Here is a 21,002-nt window from a genome sequence, read left to right as displayed (position 1 = left end):
GTGTGTGATATTGTTGAAATCGACATTTTTAACTGCCGCGCTATTGATCTGTCACTTTTACTCTCGACAAAGTATAGCTCTATGTGGCAGGCATTGTGAGGAACGGGAATTGATGAACGAAAAGATAATAAACCGGCGGCTTTATTTTAATTTGCTCGTTTGCCAATTTACTTAAAATTCACCCTTGAAATCAAAGTTAACATGCACAGTGACTCTCAAACGATAACAAAAAAGGTATTTTTCGTTTAATTTGAATTACACTTGTGTCGTTCATCACCTTTAGGATGAGAAACAAAAGATATATATATATATATACATATATAATACGTTTTCAAACTGCAAAATAAGTGTAGAGAATAATACATGGCGCGCGTAGATATGGAATTTCTCTTCGAGTGATCAACTCAATAGCTCACGAATGAGCGCAGTGAACGAATGAGATGTCGAGGTAAACGCGAGGAGAGAAATTCCAAACACAATCGATAGCCCTTTAGTGACAAGAAAAGCCGACTTCATTAGTGAACGAAAATAAAAGAATCCGCCGATCGTACAGTGCGTTGGCGCTAATGCTCAACATGGAAATATGCGTTGAATCATGAATACAAAAACAACAATGGGCGTAATTTTCAATTTATAAAACTCCATTTATTGACTTTGTCCTTACCGACAGAAGAAGTCTTTCAGGAAAACGGCCAAAGTCGGCCTGCGGCAAATCCTCCAGCTGTCGATTTTCATTGTTAGCCGCGAGAAATGCCATAACCAAAGCCACCGAATATGTAACTTTGGGTTTTTCTTTTCGTATATTGGTTTTCTTCACTTTCTTGGAGAGTTTGAACGTCACTGCCTGTGAGCAATACGGATTTTTCAATGATCTAGCCGCCATCATCTGAGGAAGTCCCAACAAACTACCTTGAATTGAGAATCGTGAAGGCTTTGCCGTTCAAACCTGACCGAGTGGTGCGAAAGGTGAGTGACGTGTCAGCAACTGATTAGCGATATCAAGCACACGTGAAAAAATATATTTATCATATAAACTGCTGTGTTATGGAGAAAAGCCTTAACAACACTCGCGAAAAAATTCGATACTTTTTCACGTGTGATTAATATTGCCAATCAGCAGCTGATGTCACTCACCTTTTGCGCCAATTTGTCCTGTTGATGAATGAACGATAAACCCTTAACCATTCTCAGTTTAAGATCGTTTGTCGAAAACGTTTGTGTATTTTTTTCGGATTATGGCAGCTACAATACTGTATCGCCTACAGACGTTAACTTTTAAAATATCCTAAAAGGGGAAGAAGTTAAACACTAAGAATTTTGAAAATTGAAAGTTACGCCCACTGTTTGGTTTTGTATTGATTCAACACATTTTTCTTTTTAAACCTTATGGCCAACACACTTTACCACTTTTTTTAGGGGACGTGGATGCTATTTTTTTTCTTTTTCATTTATCAATAAATTCGTAGTAGACTTCTCTTGTCAGGAAAGGGCCATTGTGTTAATATAATAAACAAAAAAAGACATTGTTGCCAGTAGATATGGAATTTCTCCTCTCTTGTTCAACTCGAAATCTTACAAGTTTGCTGCGCTCACTCGGGATCTATCGAGTTGAACACTCGAAGAGAAATTCCACATGTACGTGCGCCCATGTATTATTCTGTAAAGATATTGATGAATTCCAGTATTTATTTTGTTTCGAAAACAGGATATCTTCACCGCGCGAATCACCTTAGTATTTCTCTTTTCAGACATGAAGAAACCTGTCGTCATGGCACCGGCTCATCAAAATGGTAGTTTTTTTCCAAGAAGCGTTTTTATATTTTATTGCAAACACTTTTTTGGCTTAGGTCAGCTTACAGTTCGGAGGAAAAAGTTTTGCTTTTTGGAGCAGTGAACAGTCCTCTTAATTCGATTTCGTTTCTTTGAAAAAGGATCTTTAGGAGCTTTGAAGGCGCCCTTTCCAGTTGCAGACGATTAAGAAGGTCCAAAGGGGTATTATTTGAGTAATAATATTAGGGCTAAATTATAATACTAAAGATTGTTATTCGTTGGTAGCATGGTAAGATATCATACTCCGAAAGCATAAATGAAACAGCATATGTTAATCCCTGCATGAAATTCAAACGAAATGCTAACAAATAGGTAAGAAACTATCGTATTTCCAGACAAAACTCCATCGATATGACTTCTACTTCTAATGTATCTCACTAATTAGTTTCGATGCCGAGGGTTCTCCAGTGTCAGCTGATTGAAAATCTTCCCCTTTCAAACTCTTCTCATAGGCGAGTTGAATCGACTCGTAATATTCTTAGTGTTATCAATGGCGTTCTAAGTGCAACCGTTCGATTTCTTCTTTCGATCTGTTCCGTCTCAATGGCTGCTCTCCTCTTTTACGGCAAGAACAAAGCGCTTGCTGAACCTTAGGAATTCTAATTGCATACACAGCTGGATTGACGAAAGAGTTAAAATAATTTAGAATGTTTACCATGTCCTAAAACTTCCATGCTATCGATGTCTCTCTTAAATCGATGAGAACGTTCAAGGTGATTAAGGGAAGACAACCTATAGTAAAAGCCAGTATAGAAACAAAAAGTAGGGTCTTTGTTGGGGGTCTGCTTCGCGAAGCTTTGTTTTGATACTTTGAGAAAACAATTTTGCGTTGAAATTTTATCCATATCCCGATGCTACAGACACATATGAAGATTGTTAGACCTAACAGAACAGCTACAGTGACATACAAAGTAGATTCAAATGAAGTAAACAACAATAGCAAAGTTAATATTTTAGACAAAAAGGCAACGAATGTCCAAAGTATAAAAATGACGATGCGTAATGTTTTGGTGGACAGTAATTGTCGTTAAAAGGCCAATAAACAGCATTAAATCTCTCACAAGATATAATGGCTGCAGATAGATATGAGCCTAACACAAAAATGGCATTCATACATCTGAAGACCATAATATAAAAGCTGTATTTTGCTGTCCAAAGCTGATAGACATGTTCAACCTAGTAAGTGTGAAAGGGTACTAAGAAGGGTCCCAACAACAAATCAAAAAACGCCATGTTCATAAGTTGCTTGTTAAGTTTTTTAAAAATTTCTTGCCTGCCTCAAATTTCGTCACAATCCAACTCGGGCGTTACCTTCTCACAATGAGATATAATAGTTGTTAAATGATCCGGATAATTTTCTCCAGACACATGTCCCTCAATGCAATGTTCAATGTTTAATTTTGTAGTCAACAGTCATCCTTCACCGTTCATTTTAAAGAGGCTACAGCAAAGAGAGAGAGAAATTTACAATCCTTGTGTGAAGAATGTGCAATTTCATGATTGGTGTATTAGATAGACGGCTTCACTTAGTAAATACTCGTACAAAAGATAGAGTCATGTGTTATTCAAGGTAGTCAATTTATGGAGCCGAGAAAAAGAGAAAATATGTAAACAAGAGACCTTTGTAAACCATGGTAAAGAAGAAGGTTTTCTTTCCAGCGAACTGACTTGAGTAAGAAAACGCGTTATCAGAATTTAAATATTTGTTTGCGTTATTGTTAAGATGGCGGCGATACTGTAGGTTGAGTTCTAAGGGCAATGTTTTCCCCACATATCTTTATGCGTTAACAAAAAACGTAAGAAATGTCACCGTGGATAAATTTTTTGTGACAGAATTTTTCAAATGATTAGACTCGACTTGTGTTTCTTGCTTCTTGATAAAGAGATATTGGGTTATAAAATCACAATTCTAAAAAAATAATCTCTGCTTACTTCATTTACTTTTATTTCGAACAAAAACAGCAATACCAGTCCGGTCTGTACAAAATGCAGACCGGGTACAAAATGCAGACTGCAGACTGCAGACTGGGTAAAAAAATGCAGACTGCAGACTGCAGACTGGGTAAAAAAATGCAGACTGAGAATTTATACTGTTTTTTCGTTTGATACTTGATAACATGTCATTTTACAACTTACCGAGCAACACGCAATCGCGCTTTCCCGCGATCATCTTTCACGATTATTTGCACTATTGTCAGGCTGCCTGCACTATTGTGGAATATTCCTTGCCCGTTTTTCGATCACAATCGTTCTTAATATAATTTCAAGTCATCATATAGTCTTCTCACTTTGCGCACGAGTTGGTTGGTGTGATGTCTGAACAGAATTTACCAACTTAATAAAAATAGATGTAGATGTAAATGAGATGTCACTACTGAATATTTAACACGCGCGATATTCGAGAAGCAATAGACAGCTTTGCATGTGGTCCTTTCAACCGATATGTGTTCATTTTGTTGACAAAAATGCGGACCGAGACTAACTGTTCCTTCGACTTAAAATACAACATTTAGGGGTGTACACATACTGATTTTCACATATGTGCCTTATATTGTTATTGGCTTACAAGAGGAATCAGCGAATTGTTATAGGGCAAAGCGTAGCGTTGCTTTGGTGACTGGCCATTTGTTCCTTTTCTTGTGGTTTTATCTCCCATCTGTTTGATGACTGGTGATTGGCTTACATGAAGAACCGGCGAATTTTTGTAGGGAAAAGCGAAGCGTTGCTTTCGTGACTAGCCACTTCTTTACTTTTCTGGTGGCCTTATCTCCCATCTGTTTGGTGACTACGCAACAATTAATATGTGAAAATCAGACGATATGAAGGCTTAAAATTCTATTAAGAATGATTGTAGCCGCTTTGTTAATAACCAAATGCAATGGCCGCTTTGTTCAAAACAAAAGATGTCAAGAAACAGGCAAGGAATATTTCACAATAGTTGAAATGAACGTAAAAGAGCAACATTTGATGCCTGATTATGTCAAACCCAGGCCACCCTCCGCCCCACAAATACACACATACCAAGAAAAAGGACACTGTCTGCCTAATGATCTCTGCCCATCCCACACCGCCTTTTTTCGGTTCCCATCACAAATAAAAGAAAACATTTATTTTATTCCATAAGTAATTCAACTGTATCTATGTTCAAAAAGTCCAATAGAGCAATACAAACTTAAGCCGTGACATGAATGAGCAGGATCAAAGAGCCCTTTGATTTCTATTTCATTGCCGACGTTGTCGAAAAAATTACGAATTTTGTCATTCCGCGACAAGCGTTTTTGTTTCTTTATTTTCTTTCTTTCTTTCTTTTTTTTTTTTTTTTTTTTTTTTTTTCACTTTTTTGGACTCGCGCGACAGACTGGACCGAAAAGGAGAGACAGCTCGTACTCTGGAGGAATGCTTATGTCGAAGATTTGATGGGTCTTCTTCCGTTTGCGTATCTGATAATTTTTTCCCTTTCTCGATTTTCCTTGTTCTTTTCCGAGGATGACACGATATTCTAAAAGAAATAGAGGAAAGCAGCTCGCGACACGGAATTACAGTAACATCTTCTCGCAGAGGGTCAGTCACAGGTTTTTTCCTCAATCGATCAATTTTTGGAGATTTTTTTTCCATATGTGGTGGTCGTGATAATTTCGTGATCTCTTTACCGTCATCGACAGCACATTTTATTTGAATACCTCATGAATTCAGTGTCCTTTTAGCGTCATGTCATTTCATCAAATTGTAACAGCTGCTCACGTATTTTTTATTAACACACTCGGAGCTACACACTTTAACACTCTCGTCAGGTTCGTTTTTCCTTAAGACTCTTCGTTAGTCATCAGTCTCCAAATTACCTAACCCTTAAAACCGTCACCATTTCCTGGCAAGTAGAGAAAATATTCCTCAATGTTTTTTGAAAAAAACGGCGTTTTTATCCTTTCAGAGAAAATGTGGTTCCCGCATCTGTAATTCTATGCAGTATACTATTTTCAGTTATTATTTTATGATATAAACCATTTCCCCTTTCGTCGGTTGATCTGTCAAAAATGTATTTAGTCACATTTTAGCCGAGGGAGAGATCTCGAGTGCCTCAGGGTCTGGAAATATGAAATTAATTATTAGATTATAGGTTCATGATAGACGAACTAAAGTTACGATTACTGGACGTTTTATTAGAGTTCTCATTCCTGTCGAGATAACCGGATACAACTGTGTGCTTGAATGAATTTATATATTAAAATAAGTGACATTTTATTTCCTAGTCATCACACATGAAAAAAACGATTGCTTATCAACAATTTCCACTCCACTAGTTTTCGTTATCATGCCCATGAAACTGACATCATTTAAGGCGTAGAGGTACTTAATTTTCAAACCTTTGTCTGATTGGAAACTGTCGGAAAGAACTTAGCTGTTTTCATCGCCCATTTACACAAAGTTTTGTAATATGGATATCGATGAAATACCAGAATTTCTCTTCGCACGTGCAGATAAAAATGATCTCTTAGTAACTTTTCACGAAGGGCTGTTTTTATATTACGAACATCAATTCTGACTCGGCCTTAAGTTCAGAGGAAAAAATTATTTCGTGATACTTTTTTTATGTCAAAATTAAAGCGTCTTGTCTACGGGCTGAGTTACCGCCAGTGCAGGTGTCTTGTGCATTCGGTGTTCTTGAAATATGTTTTAAATTGCATTTGGCTAAACAGGCGATCGTTCTCCTTATAACAAATGGTAAAATAATATTTTTAAACTTTAGTTACAGCAGTTACAGCTGTGCGGTCCTTATTCTATCTTATTTGTTATTTCACACTCTTGAGGGCACGGTCCGTAAGATGGCCATTGACTAGTGACTGGGATCGTTTCGTAATATTCTTAGTTCTATGTCTGACGTTCTGGGTGCAATGTTTTGGTCTCGTCTTTCGATTTTTACCATCTTAACGGCTGGTTTCCTCTTCGTACAGCAAGAACGCAGCGCTTGCTGAAACTCAGGAATTCTGAATACATACACAATCGGGTTGACAAAAGAGTTAGAATAATTTAGAATGTTCACCATTAAATAAAACTTACGTGGTATTGATGTCTTAGTCATATTGATTAATATGTTCAAGATGATTAAGGGAAGCCAACATACTAAAGCCAGTGTGGACATTAGAAGGAGGGTCTTTGTTAAGCGTCTGTTTCGCGAAGCTCCATTTCGATGCTGTGTGGCAACTCTCTCGCGTTGAAAATTTCTCCAGATGGCGATGTTACAGACACATATGATGACCGTTAGACCCAACACGACGGGGATGAAAACATACAAACTAGATTCAAATGAACTCGAGACATATTTCTGAGAAAATATGCTTCACACATGTGTAATTCGATGCAGTGTGCTACTTTTAGTTATTTTTACTAAAAAGAAAATGATATAAGCAATTTCTTCTATTTTGTCAAAAATGTATTTAGTCACATTTTGGCCGAGGGAGAGAGAGATCTCGAGTGTCTCAGCGTCTGGAAATATGAAATTAATAATCAGATTATGGGTATTAAAGATGAACTAAAGTTACGATTACTGGACGTTTTATTAAAGTTCTCTTTCCTGTCGAGGTAACCGGATACGTCTGTATGCTTGAATGAATTTATTTCTTGGAAAAAGGGAGGCATTTTATTTCCTAGTCTCCACACATGAAAATAATTCGATTGCTTATCAACAATCTCCACTCCACTAATTTTAATTATGATGCCCGTGAAACTGAGATCATTCAAGGCGTAGAGGTACTTCATCTTCAAACCTATGTCTCATTGGAAACTGTCGGAAAGAACTCAGCTGTTTTCGTCGCCCACTTGTCTAAGGTTTTATGATATATACATATATATATATATATATCTATGAAATACCAGAATTTCTGTCTCGAAAACGTATCTTTACCACGCGCGGTGAACGTTCCACTTATCTCTTCGCACGTGCGGATAAAAATGACGTCATGGTAACCCGCTTTAACAAATTGGCGGTTTTACCTTTCACGAAGGGCTCTTTTTTATATTACGAACATCAAATTTGATTCAACCTTAAGTTCAGAGGCAAAATTAATTTCGTGATAATTTTTTATGTCAAAGTTAAAGGGTCTTGTCCACGGGCTGAGTTACCTACAGGTGTCATGTGCATTCGGTGTTCTTTGTATATATTTTAAATTGTATTTGATCTAAACGAGTGATAATAAATGGCAAAACAACATGATTAAACTTTACTTGATTTTAGTTTGGAGGCAGGGAAAGCTGTACGCTCTTTATTTTATCTTATTTTTCATTTCACACTCATGAGGGCGCCGTCCGTAAGATGGCCATTAACATATTCTGACAACCTTAAAAGTGTAAGTGTGTGAATTTGAGCTATTACGTAAGAGCTAGAATTATCATATCTATGAGGAGTTTATTTTTTTCCTAAAATGAGACGATATTTTGCTTAGATAGGATAAATAAAACAGTATATTTTTATCATTGGATGAAATTCAGACTTAGCTGGTGTGAACTTCTGCTGCGAAAAGCCACCCTATAGAACAGCAGGGCTCTGTCAAGTAAAAGATTGTAAATCTAAGAACGTTATCCTATTTTTTTACAATACTCCACATTTATGGCTCCTTCCTCCTATGGATGTCACTACTCAGTAACAACGCGGAAGGTCCTCTTATCTCAGCTGACTAAAGCTTAGTTTCCGTATATTGTCGTTCAACATCAATTTGCAGGCGAGTGGGATCGTTGCGGAATATTCTTAGTTCTATCTCTGGCGTTCTAAGGGCAGCCGTTAGGTTTCTACCTTTGACTTTTACCGTCTTAATGGCTGGTGTGCTCTTCGTGCAACACAAACGTAGCGCTTGCTGAATCTCACGAATTCTGAAGACATACACAATCGGATTGACAAAAGAGTTAGAATAATTTAAAATGTTCACCATGTGATAAAACTTCCATGGTATTGGTTTCTTAGTTATATAGATTAATACGTTCAAGATGATTAAGGGAAGCCAACATAATAAAGCGGGTATGGACACGAGAAGGAGAGTCTTTGTTAAGCGTCTGTTTCGCGATGCTCCATTTCGATACTGTGAGTCAACGCTCTTGTGTTGAAAGTTTTTCCAGATCGCGATGTTACAGACACAAATGATGATTGTTAGACCCAGCAGAACTAGGACAGAGACATACAATGTAGATCTAATTGAAGTAAACACCGATAGCAAAGTTAATGTTGTAGACAACAAGGCAGCGTGTGTCCAAAGTATGAAAATGGCGATGCGGTACGTTTTTGTGGACAGTAATCGGTGTTTAAACGGCCAATATACGGCGTACAATCTCTCACAAGATATAAAGACTGCAGATAGATATGAGCCGAATATAAAAATGGCATCGATGCATCTGAAGACCATAAGATAAAAGTCGTATTTTGCTGTCCAATGCTGATGGGCATGTCCAACAATGTAAATGTAAAAGGGTACAGAGAAGGTTCCCAACATCAAATCAGCAAACGCCATGTTCATAACTAGGAATAAACTTTTCTTACGAAGTCGTTTGGTAACCTTAAAGAGAACCAGAGTGAGCAAGTTTCCTGCAATGATAAGGACCAAAGATAAAATAAGAGCGCTGTATAGTGCGATCCCTTCTGCCTTGGAAGGTAAACTTCTTGTAAATGCAGATGCATTCTCCATGGTTTTGTTCACTGCCGACGAGTCAATTACTATAAACTTATCACTAAATGGATCACGGTAAACAGTTTTTTTTTTTCGGAAAAAAGGCGTTTTTTCAAAGGAGAGGAACTCAACCTTTTGCAACAACACCAAGCATCAACGGCTGACAAGTTATTTGTCTTTTGTGGTAATTATATTCAAGGAGTCACATGTTCCAGGTAAACAAGACATTTCAGGTTCAACTAATACCGTCAATTAAAACGGCTGTTAATCAAAGAACGAATCAGCTGTTCATATATTTTCCTGTTGAAAAGGCAAGACTTGCACAGTTTTACGCTAGTTAAGGTTTTAAAAAATTTCTTGTGTGGCTCAAAATCTCCACATTAGCAGTATAGGAAGTTATCCTTTCTCAATAAGAGATAATCTTCAATTAGTGATAGACGGAATCCGGTCTAATAACACTTCAGGACATTTAGCTCTAGACACATGCTACCAGATGCACTGTTAAATTTTGCATCAAACAGTCCTTGTACACCGTTGAAATTAAACGAGTCATAACAATTAGAGAGAGAAATACTAAGAAATTATAATCTTGAGTTAAGTACATATATGGCCCCTATCGTCAAAACTTTACCATCATATATTAAAGACAGCCAACACGCACTTAAAATTGTTCTTGAATTTCATTTCCTTGGCCAAGACAAACTTCTTTTCACTATGGATATCAAACATTTTTTTGATTAACGTACTGTCAAAGAACCTAGCTCTTAAACACTACTCCGCTCAGCCAACCTGGTGCTAATAGCTTTCAATTGAAGTTGTCAAATATTGTTCCAATTCCTTTACCCCTTTACCTCCCATGAGTGACTAAGAGAGAATTTCTCCTTACAATATCAATACAATAGCAAGCATAGAAGTGATGAGAATAAAGTAAAATATTAATTGAGGATTATTAGTTGATCCAATACCAAACTCTCTAAATTTACATCATAGGAATTGTATGACAGACAGTGAGGAGAATTACTAATGTGATCTTGGGAGTTAAAGAGTTAGGTAACCGGTGCGACTACTCAGTGCGTACTCAAATATTAAAAAGAAAGCACTATTAGTAATTTGCGTGTTACATCGGAATGCACTCGTTTTCAGCCGATCAGAAGTGCGTAATTTTCTTATAGACGTTATTTTAAAAGTAAGCAAGTTTACTGTTATAATTAGGACAGATGCCTTCTGCTTTGGAAACTTCTTGCAAATTTGGACTTATTTGTAGGATTTCGTTCATATGCCTCGAACAACGTTAACTTGTAACTAAATGGTTTACGGGATGAAACGTTTGATCGGGAAAGAATGTGCTGTTTCAAAGGAGAGGAACTCGATCTTCTGCAACGACACAAAATAACGACAGCTGAAAAGTCATTTACGCGTCATATTAATTTTACTCAAGGCAGTCATGTTGTCGAGGTAGACGATGCATTTGGAAATAATACCGTGCACGTAGAGCCCTTCATGTCACGATATACGTCTGTTCATCAAACAACGTGACAGCTGTTTGCGTGTTTTTCTGCAAAGTTTTACCGCTTCATAAGGTTTTAAACAAATTTCTTGCTTGGCTCACAATTTTTTAACAAATCGACTCGAACGTTATCTTTCAAAGAACAAAGAATATGAAGAACGCTCTCGAAATAATTTGCCCCAGACGCATGTTATATAATACGCTCTTCGATTTTTAATTATGCATAAAACAGTCTCCTACACCGTTCAATTTTAATGAGTTTTAGGAGAAAGAAATGATCCAAATTATTATCTACAGTTAATTGTATTTACATTAACTGATCCGTTCAAGAAAACCGTATGATTTCCTTTACCTAAATCATAAAAATATATTTTTTTCGGAGCGAAGAGGCATATATGGTTATCATTTCTCATTGAGAGATAATTTTCGTGAAGGTGATGAACGAATTTTGTCGTGACACATCCAAGATATTTTGCTTTAACTCTCTTCTAAGTGCGTAGATCTATTTTCAAATTTGCATTAAACATTCATCCTACTGCGATAAATTTAGCTCAGAGAGGGAAAGAGATCTTTGGCGCCTAAGCGTCTGGAAATTTCTTACTTCTGTACTTGGCTCAAAATTTCTTCATAAAGCCACTCACGTGTTGTTATCTCTTAATAAGATATAATCTTCGTTAAATTGATAAATAAACAGTGTAATAACACTTCCAGGATAATTTACGCTTGACTCCGGCATGATCCATGATGCACTGCTCTAGTTCTAATTTTGCCTTAGAAATTCATTCTACACCATTGAATTTAAGAGAGCCATAGCCAAGAGAGAGAAATAATAATAAATTATTCCTGTAAAGTTCATTTACATTATTGATCCGCTGACTTTTCCGGTGCAGTGAACCTTGTGAATTCTTTTTACTAGAACTAAGAAGTTATTTCTTGGAGCGTAAAGGCATGCTCTTGTATCGATTGCAGTCTCATTCAAATTTTTCTCTGCCTTTAATACTCTTTTCTCTTAAGTATTTGATTTTCGGAAAGTATTACAGCTCTCACGCGCTTGGTGTAAATGCACTACATATTTCTTAATGTTATTCGTTATTTGTTGAACAAATAACGAATATCACCAGGAAATATGCAAGTTGCAGAATATATGAGGGCATACACCCACATTACTTCTTGATCAGTTGAGATTCCTTGGTAAGGTTTCTCCTGCGAAGAGACGGGCTTGTGACATGGTGTTTTAATGCAACGGTCAGTTTAATCGGAGGGATTTTTTAAATTTTTTTGGACTCGCGCGACAGACTGAACCGAAAAGGATAGACAGCTCGTAGTCTAGAGGACTGCCGTGTGCCAATGATTTGATGGGTTTCTTCCGTTCGCGTATCTGATGTTTTTTCCCTTTCTCGATTTTCCTCGTTCTTTTTCGAGGATGACACGATATTCTAAAAGAAATAGATGAAAGCAGCTCGCAACACAGAATAGCAGTAACTTATCTCCTCGCAGAGGAACGCTCATGGGTTTTTTCCTCAATCGATCAATTTTTGGAGAATCTTTTTTTCATCCATGGTGGTCGTGATAATTTCGTGACCTCTTTTCCGTCGTCGACGCAAATTTCCCTTTCGTAAACGGTCGTTGCCATTTGAAACGGTCGATGCCATTTCTCAGAACGGTCGTTGCAATTGAAAACGGTTGATGCCATTTCTCATGACGGTCGATGCCATCGTAAAGGTCGATGCCAAGAAGGAACCGATATTTCCGACCCTCTCCGACGACATGCGTGACAATTAGAGCAATGCGTGACTAGCTTTCCCACAAACCATCGCGATTTTTATCAAATCAAAATGGCGGACAAACCCGACAATTTTCTCAAAGATCTAATATCTTCAGCTATAAAAGAAGTCGAATCGAAAAGAAAATCTTTTGAATCGACCCAAATTACAAAGGAGAGTTTTCTGGCTTCGCTTCCAGATGATTCATTTTACTACCTGAAGGCAATTTCAGGAAATGGAGAAAAGTTCAAAGTGCACTTTTTGACCGAAGATATAACGAAAGAAAACCTGGAGCAATGGATATCCGAATATGAAGTGATAAACAGCATCTCAGTGAAGTTAAAGACAAAGAAGGCACCAACAAGCGGCTATGTGTTGCAAAACTACTATAGATGCCAACACAACACTCGCAACTGGAGTCCAAGTAAAGATCCACAGCAGAAATTGTACTTGAATCCATCTGCCAGAGTAAAGAACACCAATTGCCCCTTTCAGATGATAGTCAAAATAGACAGCGAGGGATGTTGTTCTGTGGACATAGAGTGGGACCACAACCATTCACTTGAAACTCTGGAGACCTCTAATTTCCGTGACCTTTCTCCTGAGTGCACAGAAAGGGTTTTGAAGCTGTTTGAAAGTCGGCATACACCAGCAACCGCAAGGCAACAGTACTTGAAAGAACTCAAAGAATCATGTCAGGATGAATTGGAATTTCACAGGAAAAAGGCCAATCGGGCAGTTATGCCAAGAAAAAGGGACTTTAGTTACCTCTACACGCAATTTGGTAAAGATAGGTATGGTGGACAGGGCGTTATGATGTTTGAAAGACTTGCCGAAAGGCTTGAACAATACAAGAAAGACAACCCTGAAGCTATTACTTGTTACCAGATATATGAAGGTGATAATACGCCTCTTATAATTGCTATTGTAACACCTCTCATGAACTGTGTACACAAGGAAGTGCAGCAGTCTGGTGAGATGGTTTTTGTTGATGCTACTTCTAATACAGAAGAGCACAATCTTAAAGTGTTTTTAATGTGCACAAACAATGTATCTGGGGCACTTCCACTTGGCATCTTGATCACCAGTGATGAGCAGGAGCGTACACTTAAACAGGGCTTTGAAATGTTTCGGTCCTGTTTACCAGAGTATGCATTCAATGATCGTGGTCGGGAACAAGGCCCCCAAGTCATTCTTACAGACAACTGTAAAGAGGATAGAAATGCTCTGAAGTCTGTTTGGCCAACATCTGTTTTACTTCTTTGCATCTTCCACATGCTCCAACAACTTTGGAGATGGCTTCACGAGAGCAAGAACAGTATCAGCCAAGCAGATAGACCCTATTTTCTCACCCTTTTCAAGAGGTCCTTATATGCCGAGACAAAACAAGATTTTGAGAACTGCTTCAGTGAACTTTTGAATGATGGCCGTTGCAAGAAATACCCAAATCTAGTCAGCTATTTGCAAAATCTATACAATGACAAAGAATCTTTTGCTCTATGCTTTAGAACTGAACTGCTTGTTAGAGGTAACCACACCGACAATTTTGCTGAGGCTCAGTTTTTGGTTCTTAAGGATGTAATTCTGCAGCACACCAAAGAGTACAATGTTGTTGGGCTTCTAGACAAGCTGACTATTGATCTAGAAGATCACTACAAGAATAAGCTCCTTAGTATTGCTGATGGGAGTTTTGATGGCGTGTACAGACATCGCTTCTTTGGCAAAGGGAAAGACGGAAGCACAGGGTTTAAAGTCCCCGATAAAAAAAGATCTTGATGCCTACCTCTCAACTGTAGAGAACTTTGGCAATAATGTATTCAAAGTTGGAAGCTCTTCAGATAGCAGTCACAGGTCAGTAGTGTTTTTTCTTAGCCGTCACAATAGCATAATGCTCTGATGGTACAAGAGGGCATGTGTGGGTGGGCATTATTTTCCTATCTTTCCCCCATTGTCTGATTCAAATTATCTTGATAGGGGAAGCAGCGCAGGGGGGGGGGGAGGGGGCAGTGTTTCTAGGCTCCTCCCCTTTGGAGCAAAAATACATAAAACATAGGGACATAACAAGCATAACATATGAGATACATGTAATTCCTGCAGTTCATCCATATGCTGCATTCCAAGGATGTTGATTTAGCATAAGGAAGACCAAAACATGAGTAATATATTGTCTAGGGGGTGGGGTACCTTTAGTAATTTCCCTTCTTGGCAGGGTGTTGAGTTTTTTATAGCAGAGTAAGAGCAAGTCCTTACTCTGCTGTTAGGAATATTTCCATTAATATCTTAGTGGATCAACCAGTTGAAGGTCTAGAATGTATCTATTACAGATTGAAAAAACAAAAATTCCAGTTGTATTGAGATATTTATGAATTGTCTCATTGGTTCTTTGTCAGTTATACAGTGGACATGACTCTTGGGATATGTACCTGCATGGTTGGTAAAAACGGGAGCCCATGCAAACACCAGTATGTCCTGTGGGTGGCAAATCTAGCAGACTGCATAAACTTCATTCCAGTCGATCAGTAACCCACATGAGAGGCAGAAATTGGCCTGGCTAGCAATAGGAAAGACACTTCCTGTTGCTTGTTATAAGCCATTACGCTCTAGTGATGCTGGACAAACATCACAAACTGATGGTTCTAATGGTTTTGTAACAGAGGCATCCACTAGTATGGAAACAGCACAACAAGGGCCAAACTGCTCAACTGCTGAACTAATTCAGAGCAATGATGATGAGGATGAACATTCCACTGAACCAATACAGAGCAATGATGATGATGAGGATGCGAGTCCATTGCAAATGCTGAACAATTGTTGAGAAACTCTTGTGAACAAATAATTCAAAAGCTCCAAAGCTCAAGAGACCTTAATTTGGCTAAAGGTGTAATCAGGTTTGCAAAAAGGGTAACATCCTTAACCGCTGCTAGATCTATGCATTCTAATTTGGCAAGCGCTCTCTTTTCTTTCGGGTCCAGTGAGGTGAAAAAAACCGGAAATGGAAAAAAGATCCGAGTCCAGCCCAACAGAAAACGAAAGTGTGGTAGTGGAAGCCGTCAGGTTGTATTAAAAGGGCGACCAGTACTAGTACAACTACAAGAACCAACCTCCAAGAGGAAGCGCACCCATGACTTGGCTAAAGCAGTACAAACAAACACTAAAAGTAGTAAGAAGTCTGGGTCCCATACTATGAAATCCAAGACAAAGCACATGCAAAGGAAAAAGTAGGAAAATAGAGAAATCTTAGTGAATAAACAATGGAATGTTTGCATAATGTTTAACATAGAGGGAAATTCACTTAAGGCAAATTGCCTAGATTAAAAACCTCTCTCCTTGGATCTGCCCCTGAACAACAAGGTTATTAAAAAGATTGAGGTTTTGACATTGTAAATAAGTTTTAATTCATTCTTTCCTGTTAAAGTCTAACACAACATTTGCAATGATTTAAAATTTGGTTTGAACAGTAACATGATGTACATGTGCCAGAGCTTATGGATTCTTCCATGGGTTCAGATAATTGGTACGATGCCATACAACCGTATAGTACCTTGTGGGTATGAAGGTTTGTTTGCTGATATCCTGATTGAGGAAAATTATAAGCAAAATTCAGCCATTGATTCACATGGGGCGCTAACTAATACTCAGGTAAATTAAGGCCTGGGCCTCCAGTTATTTCACCTAAAAAGTGGGGGGGGGGTGGTCTATCTGAAGATTAAGCTGTACAAACGTAAAACTTTGAAAAGATTGAAGGTTTGAAATTTTAAATAAGTTTTAATTCATTCTTTCTTATTCAAGTCTAACACAACATTGTAATGATTTAAAATTTGGTTTGAACAGTAACATGATGTACATGTGCTGCAATGACCACAATTAACTTCAAAAATCGATAATAATAATTTAAAAACAAAAACAATTATGTATTATAGATTGATCCAATAGTCCTTTCAAATCATCTCCAGTTAAAATCACTAAATGCAGGATAGGTTAATTAAGCATGTGACTTTTGGTGTCTTATAAGATTTCGTTTGTCTGCAAAAGTCGTTTGACAATGATCACACTTGTTGCTGTCTTTATGTTTCTTGTCTTTATGCCTCTTTAGCTTTTGCTCATGGTCAAACGATTCATTGCATTCCTCGCAAATGCACTCATGACAACCTTTCTGGTGGTATTTGAAGTCCTTCTCCCTTGTGAACTGGGTGCTGCAGGTTGGACATTTTTTTATCTCTGCTATTCCCATATCAAGGTCTTCCCTCAAGCTCTGTGCTTTATCTTTCCAGTCCTATGAAGATCATAGCATGATATTTTAAAAGGGGGGAAATATATCAGGGAACAATCGTGTATTTTTGATCCCCCCTATTATTTATATAAACTAGATTGCAAAGACAGTTTTTTTCACCCTCTATCATAATTTTTTGAGGATAATACCCCCTTGCCTCCCCCCCTTTCCTCAAAACCTGGATCCGCCACATGTAGGTTATTTCTAATTAAAATTTAGGTGAAATTAATTGGTACATTATAATGGGCCTTGCTATCCCCAAGGTATATTCAAGAGTTCTGTCTGGAAAAATAACAAGTCTGAACATTATATTACAAAATTGACATTCAGCTTGAGGTCCCAGCTTGATTCAAGATCAACATTCATAACCTAAAATACTTTTAATTGGAAAGTTTGACGAGAACATTTACACTCTCGGTCCTTACAAAGTTAGCCACGTAAACCACACAGCAGTCCACTGAAATGGGGCAGGGTTAATACACAAACATTCGCAATGTTAGAAGTTTATAACTAACCTTTCGTCTGTCTGTCGGCAATTTCTTCCACATATTGCCAACAACTTTGGAAACCTGCCCGATTCCCGCCCCCTTTCCAAGTTGTTCCTTGACATCTGGCTGCGGAATGATACAAAGTACGAGGAAACTATATCAGCTTATATCGAATGTAATTTCAAGGCCTACAAGAATAATTAATACAAGTGCAATACTTACAGATAAGATATTTGTTAATGACATAAACGAAAATTTTAGATGCGGTTTATTTTTCACTGATATTTCTGATCACTTAATCTTAATCACTTGTAATCGGATGGGTTGTCGAGGGCTGTCGTCTGCTCGGCTAGTTTTAGAAATGGCATCGACCGTTTCAAATGGCAACGACTGTTCTGAGAAATGGCATCGACCGCTTCAAATGGCAACGACCGTTTACGAAAGGGAAATTTGCGTCGTCGACAGCACATTCTAACTGTATACCTCATGAATTCAGCGTCGTTTTAGCTTCATGTCTTTGCATCAAATTACGAGCAGTACCTGCTCATGTATTTTTTGTTAACACCATCGGAGTCACACACTTTAACACTCTCGTAAGGTTCGTTTCAGTTTCCTTGAGACCCCTCCTTAGTCATCAGTCTGCAAATTACCTAACCCGTAAAACCGTCACCACTTCTCGGCAAGAAGAGAAAATATTTCTTAATGTTATATGGAAAAAGCGTATTTATCCTTTCAGAGAAAATGTGCTTCATACGTGTGTCATTCGATGCAGTGTGCTATTTTTAGTTATTTTTACTAAAAAGAAAATGATATAAACCATTTCTTCTATTTTGTCGGTTGATCTCTCAAAAATGTAGGTAGTCATGTTTTGGCCGAGGGAGAGAGAGATCTCGAGTGCCTCAGCGTCTGGAAATATGAAATTAATAATTAGATTATGGGTTTTAAAGATGAACTAAAGTTACGATTACTGGACGTTCTATTAGAGTTCTCTTTTCTGTCGAGATAACCGGATACATCTGTGTGACTGAATGATTTTATTTATTAAACTTCAGTTACGGCAGTTATAGCTGTTCGCTCTTTATTTTATCTTATTTTTTTTATTTCACACTCTTGAGGGCACGGTCCGTAAGATGGCTATTGACATGTTCTGACAATCTTAAAAGTATAGGTGTGTTATTTTAAGCAATAACTTAAGAGCTGGAACTATCATTTTTATGAAGAGTTTATTTTTTCGCAAAATGAGACGATATTTTGCCCAGATAGGATAAATAAAACAGCATATTTTTATGATTGGATAAAATTCAAACTTAACTGGTGTAAACTGCTGCTGCAAAAAGCAACCCTATACAACAAAAGGCTCTGTGAGGCAAAAAAGTGAAAATCTAAGAACGTTATCCAATAGTCCATATTTATGGCTCCTTCCTCCTATGGATGTCACTACTCAGTAACAATGCGGATGGTCCTCTTATCTCAGCTGACTAAAAATTAGTTTCCACATATCTTCTTGATCAACTTCAACTTGCAGGTGACTGGGGGTCGTTTCGTAGTATTCTTAGTTCTATCTCTGGCGTTCTGGGTGCAACTTTTCGGTTCGTCTTTCGGTTTTTACCATCATAATGGCTGGTCTCCTCTTCGTATAGCAAGAACGCAGCGCTTGCTGAAACTCAGGAATTCTGAATACATACACAATCGGATTTACAAAAGAGTTAGAATAATTTAGAATGTTCGCTATGACATAAATACATAATAATGATGTCTCAGATACATATGTAAAGATTAATACGTCCATGATGATTAAGGGAAGCCAACATACTAAAGCCAGTATGGACAACAGAAGTAGGGTCTTTGTTAAGCTTCTGTTTCGCGAAGCTCCATTTCGATTATGTTCTACCTTGGAAGGAAAACGTCTCGTAAATGCAGACGCATTCTCCATGGTTTTGTTCACTGCCGATGAGTCAATCATTACAGAGATGATTAAATGAATTAAGGTAAATAGTCTTTTTTGGAATAAAATGCGTTTTTTCAAAGGAGAGGCACTCAACCTTTTAAAACAACACCAAGCAACAACGGCTGATTTGTCTTCCGTGGTAATTATATTCAAAGAGTCACGTAGTCCAGGTAGACAAGACATTTCAGGTTCAACTAATACCGTCAATAAAATGGCTGTTTATCAAAAAACGTAACAGCTGTTCAGGTATTTTCTTGTCGAAAAGGCAAGAATTGCACAGTTTTACGCTTAACAAATTTCTTGTGTGGCTCAAAATCTCTATCAGACTAGGAAGTTATCTTTACTTGAGAGATGATCTTCATTAGTGATAAACGAAAGGTGTAATAACACTTCAGTATAATTAGCTCTAGACACATGCTACCAGTTTCACTGTTTAATTTTGCATCAAAAAGTCATCGCACACCGTTGGAATTAAACGAGTCGTAACAATTAGAGAGAGAAATACTAAGAAATTAAAATCTAGAGTTAGATACATTTATGGCTCCTATCGTCAAAACTTTACCATCATACATTAAAGACAGCCAACACGCACTTGAAATTGTTCGTGACTTTAATTTCCTTGGCCAAGACAAACTTCTTTTCACTATGGACATTACATCTCTTTTTACTGTCATTCGCCATTCTGTCGCTCAAACATTTTTTTGATCCACGTACTGTCAAAGAACTTAGCTCTGAAACACGACTCCGCTCAGCCAAACTAGTGCTAATAATAGCTTTCAGTTGAAGTTGTCAATTATTCTTCCAATTCCCCTAACCCTTTACCTCCTATGAGTGACTAAGAGAGATTTTCTCCTTACAATATCAATACAATATCAAGCATAGAAGTGATGAGAATAAAGTAAAATATCAATTGAGGATTATTAGTTGATCCAATACCAAACTCTCTAAATTTACATGATAAGAATTGTATGGCCGACAGTGAGGAGAATTGCAAACGAGATCTTGGGAGTTTAAGAGTTAAGTAGTCGGTGGGATTACTCAGGACGTACTCAAATAGTAAAAGAAGCTGGGCTTCAGAAAGCAACGTGCTGACGTCGGGTTTTCCAATTCTTGCTGGGCGTGTATGATACTATCGATATTTTCAACTGCCGCGCTACTGACCTGTCATTTTTATTCTCGTCAAAGTATAGCTCTATAAGAGCTATATGTGGCAGGTATTGTTAGGAGTAGGAATTGATGAATGAAAAGATAATAAACCTGTGGCTTTATTTTTATTTGCTCGTTCGCCAGTTTCTTAAGAATTCAGCATTGAAAAGCAAAGTTAACGCGAAGAACACGAGAAGAGGAATTCCATGTCTAGAAGCAACCATGTATTATTTTATTTATCATTTAAACACAATAGCCCTTTGGTGACAAGAAAAGCTGCCTTCATTAATGAATGACAATAAAAGAATGGACAATCGTACAGTGCGTTGGCGCTAAGGCTCAAAATGGAAAAATGCGTTGAATCGTGATTACAAAAACAACAATGGGCGTAATTTTCAATT

The 21,002-nt window shown here is 37.6% G+C and overlaps 3 protein-coding genes across 3 annotated transcripts; 1 reads left to right on the top strand and 2 right to left on the bottom strand.

The window, feature by feature from the left end:
• Positions 1 to 8,498: 8,498 nt before the first annotated feature.
• On the bottom strand, positions 8,499 to 9,699 carry LOC149053223 (adenosine receptor A3-like). Its single transcript, XM_089182555.1, has one exon. It carries the CDS (start codon positions 9,495 to 9,497, stop codon positions 8,499 to 8,501), a length of 999 nt encoding a protein of 332 aa, XP_089038681.1. The 5' UTR covers positions 9,498 to 9,699.
• A 2,893-nt stretch (positions 9,700 to 12,592) lies between these two features.
• On the top strand, positions 12,593 to 15,261 carry LOC149053222 (uncharacterized). The gene is made up of 2 exons (XM_089208896.1): positions 12,593 to 14,600; positions 15,140 to 15,261. Exon 1 carries the CDS (start codon positions 12,822 to 12,824, stop codon positions 14,523 to 14,525), a length of 1,704 nt encoding a protein of 567 aa, XP_089065022.1. The 5' UTR covers positions 12,593 to 12,821; the 3' UTR covers positions 14,526 to 14,600; positions 15,140 to 15,261.
• A 1,018-nt stretch (positions 15,262 to 16,279) lies between these two features.
• On the bottom strand, positions 16,280 to 17,767 carry LOC149053221 (uncharacterized). The gene is made up of 2 exons (XM_089208883.1): positions 17,535 to 17,767; positions 16,280 to 17,022 (listed from the first exon to the last, which is right to left on the bottom strand). Exons 1-2 carry the CDS (start codon positions 17,565 to 17,567, stop codon positions 16,732 to 16,734), a joined length of 324 nt encoding a protein of 107 aa, XP_089065009.1. The 5' UTR covers positions 17,568 to 17,767; the 3' UTR covers positions 16,280 to 16,731.
• Positions 17,768 to 21,002: the final 3,235 nt, after the last annotated feature.

Source organism: Pocillopora damicornis, chromosome 1, assembly GCF_964200805.1.
Source record: "Pocillopora damicornis chromosome 1, jaPocDami1.2, whole genome shotgun sequence".
NCBI lineage: Eukaryota > Metazoa > Cnidaria > Anthozoa > Scleractinia > Pocilloporidae > Pocillopora > Pocillopora damicornis.
This window is presented reverse-complemented; position numbering and strand designations above follow the sequence as displayed.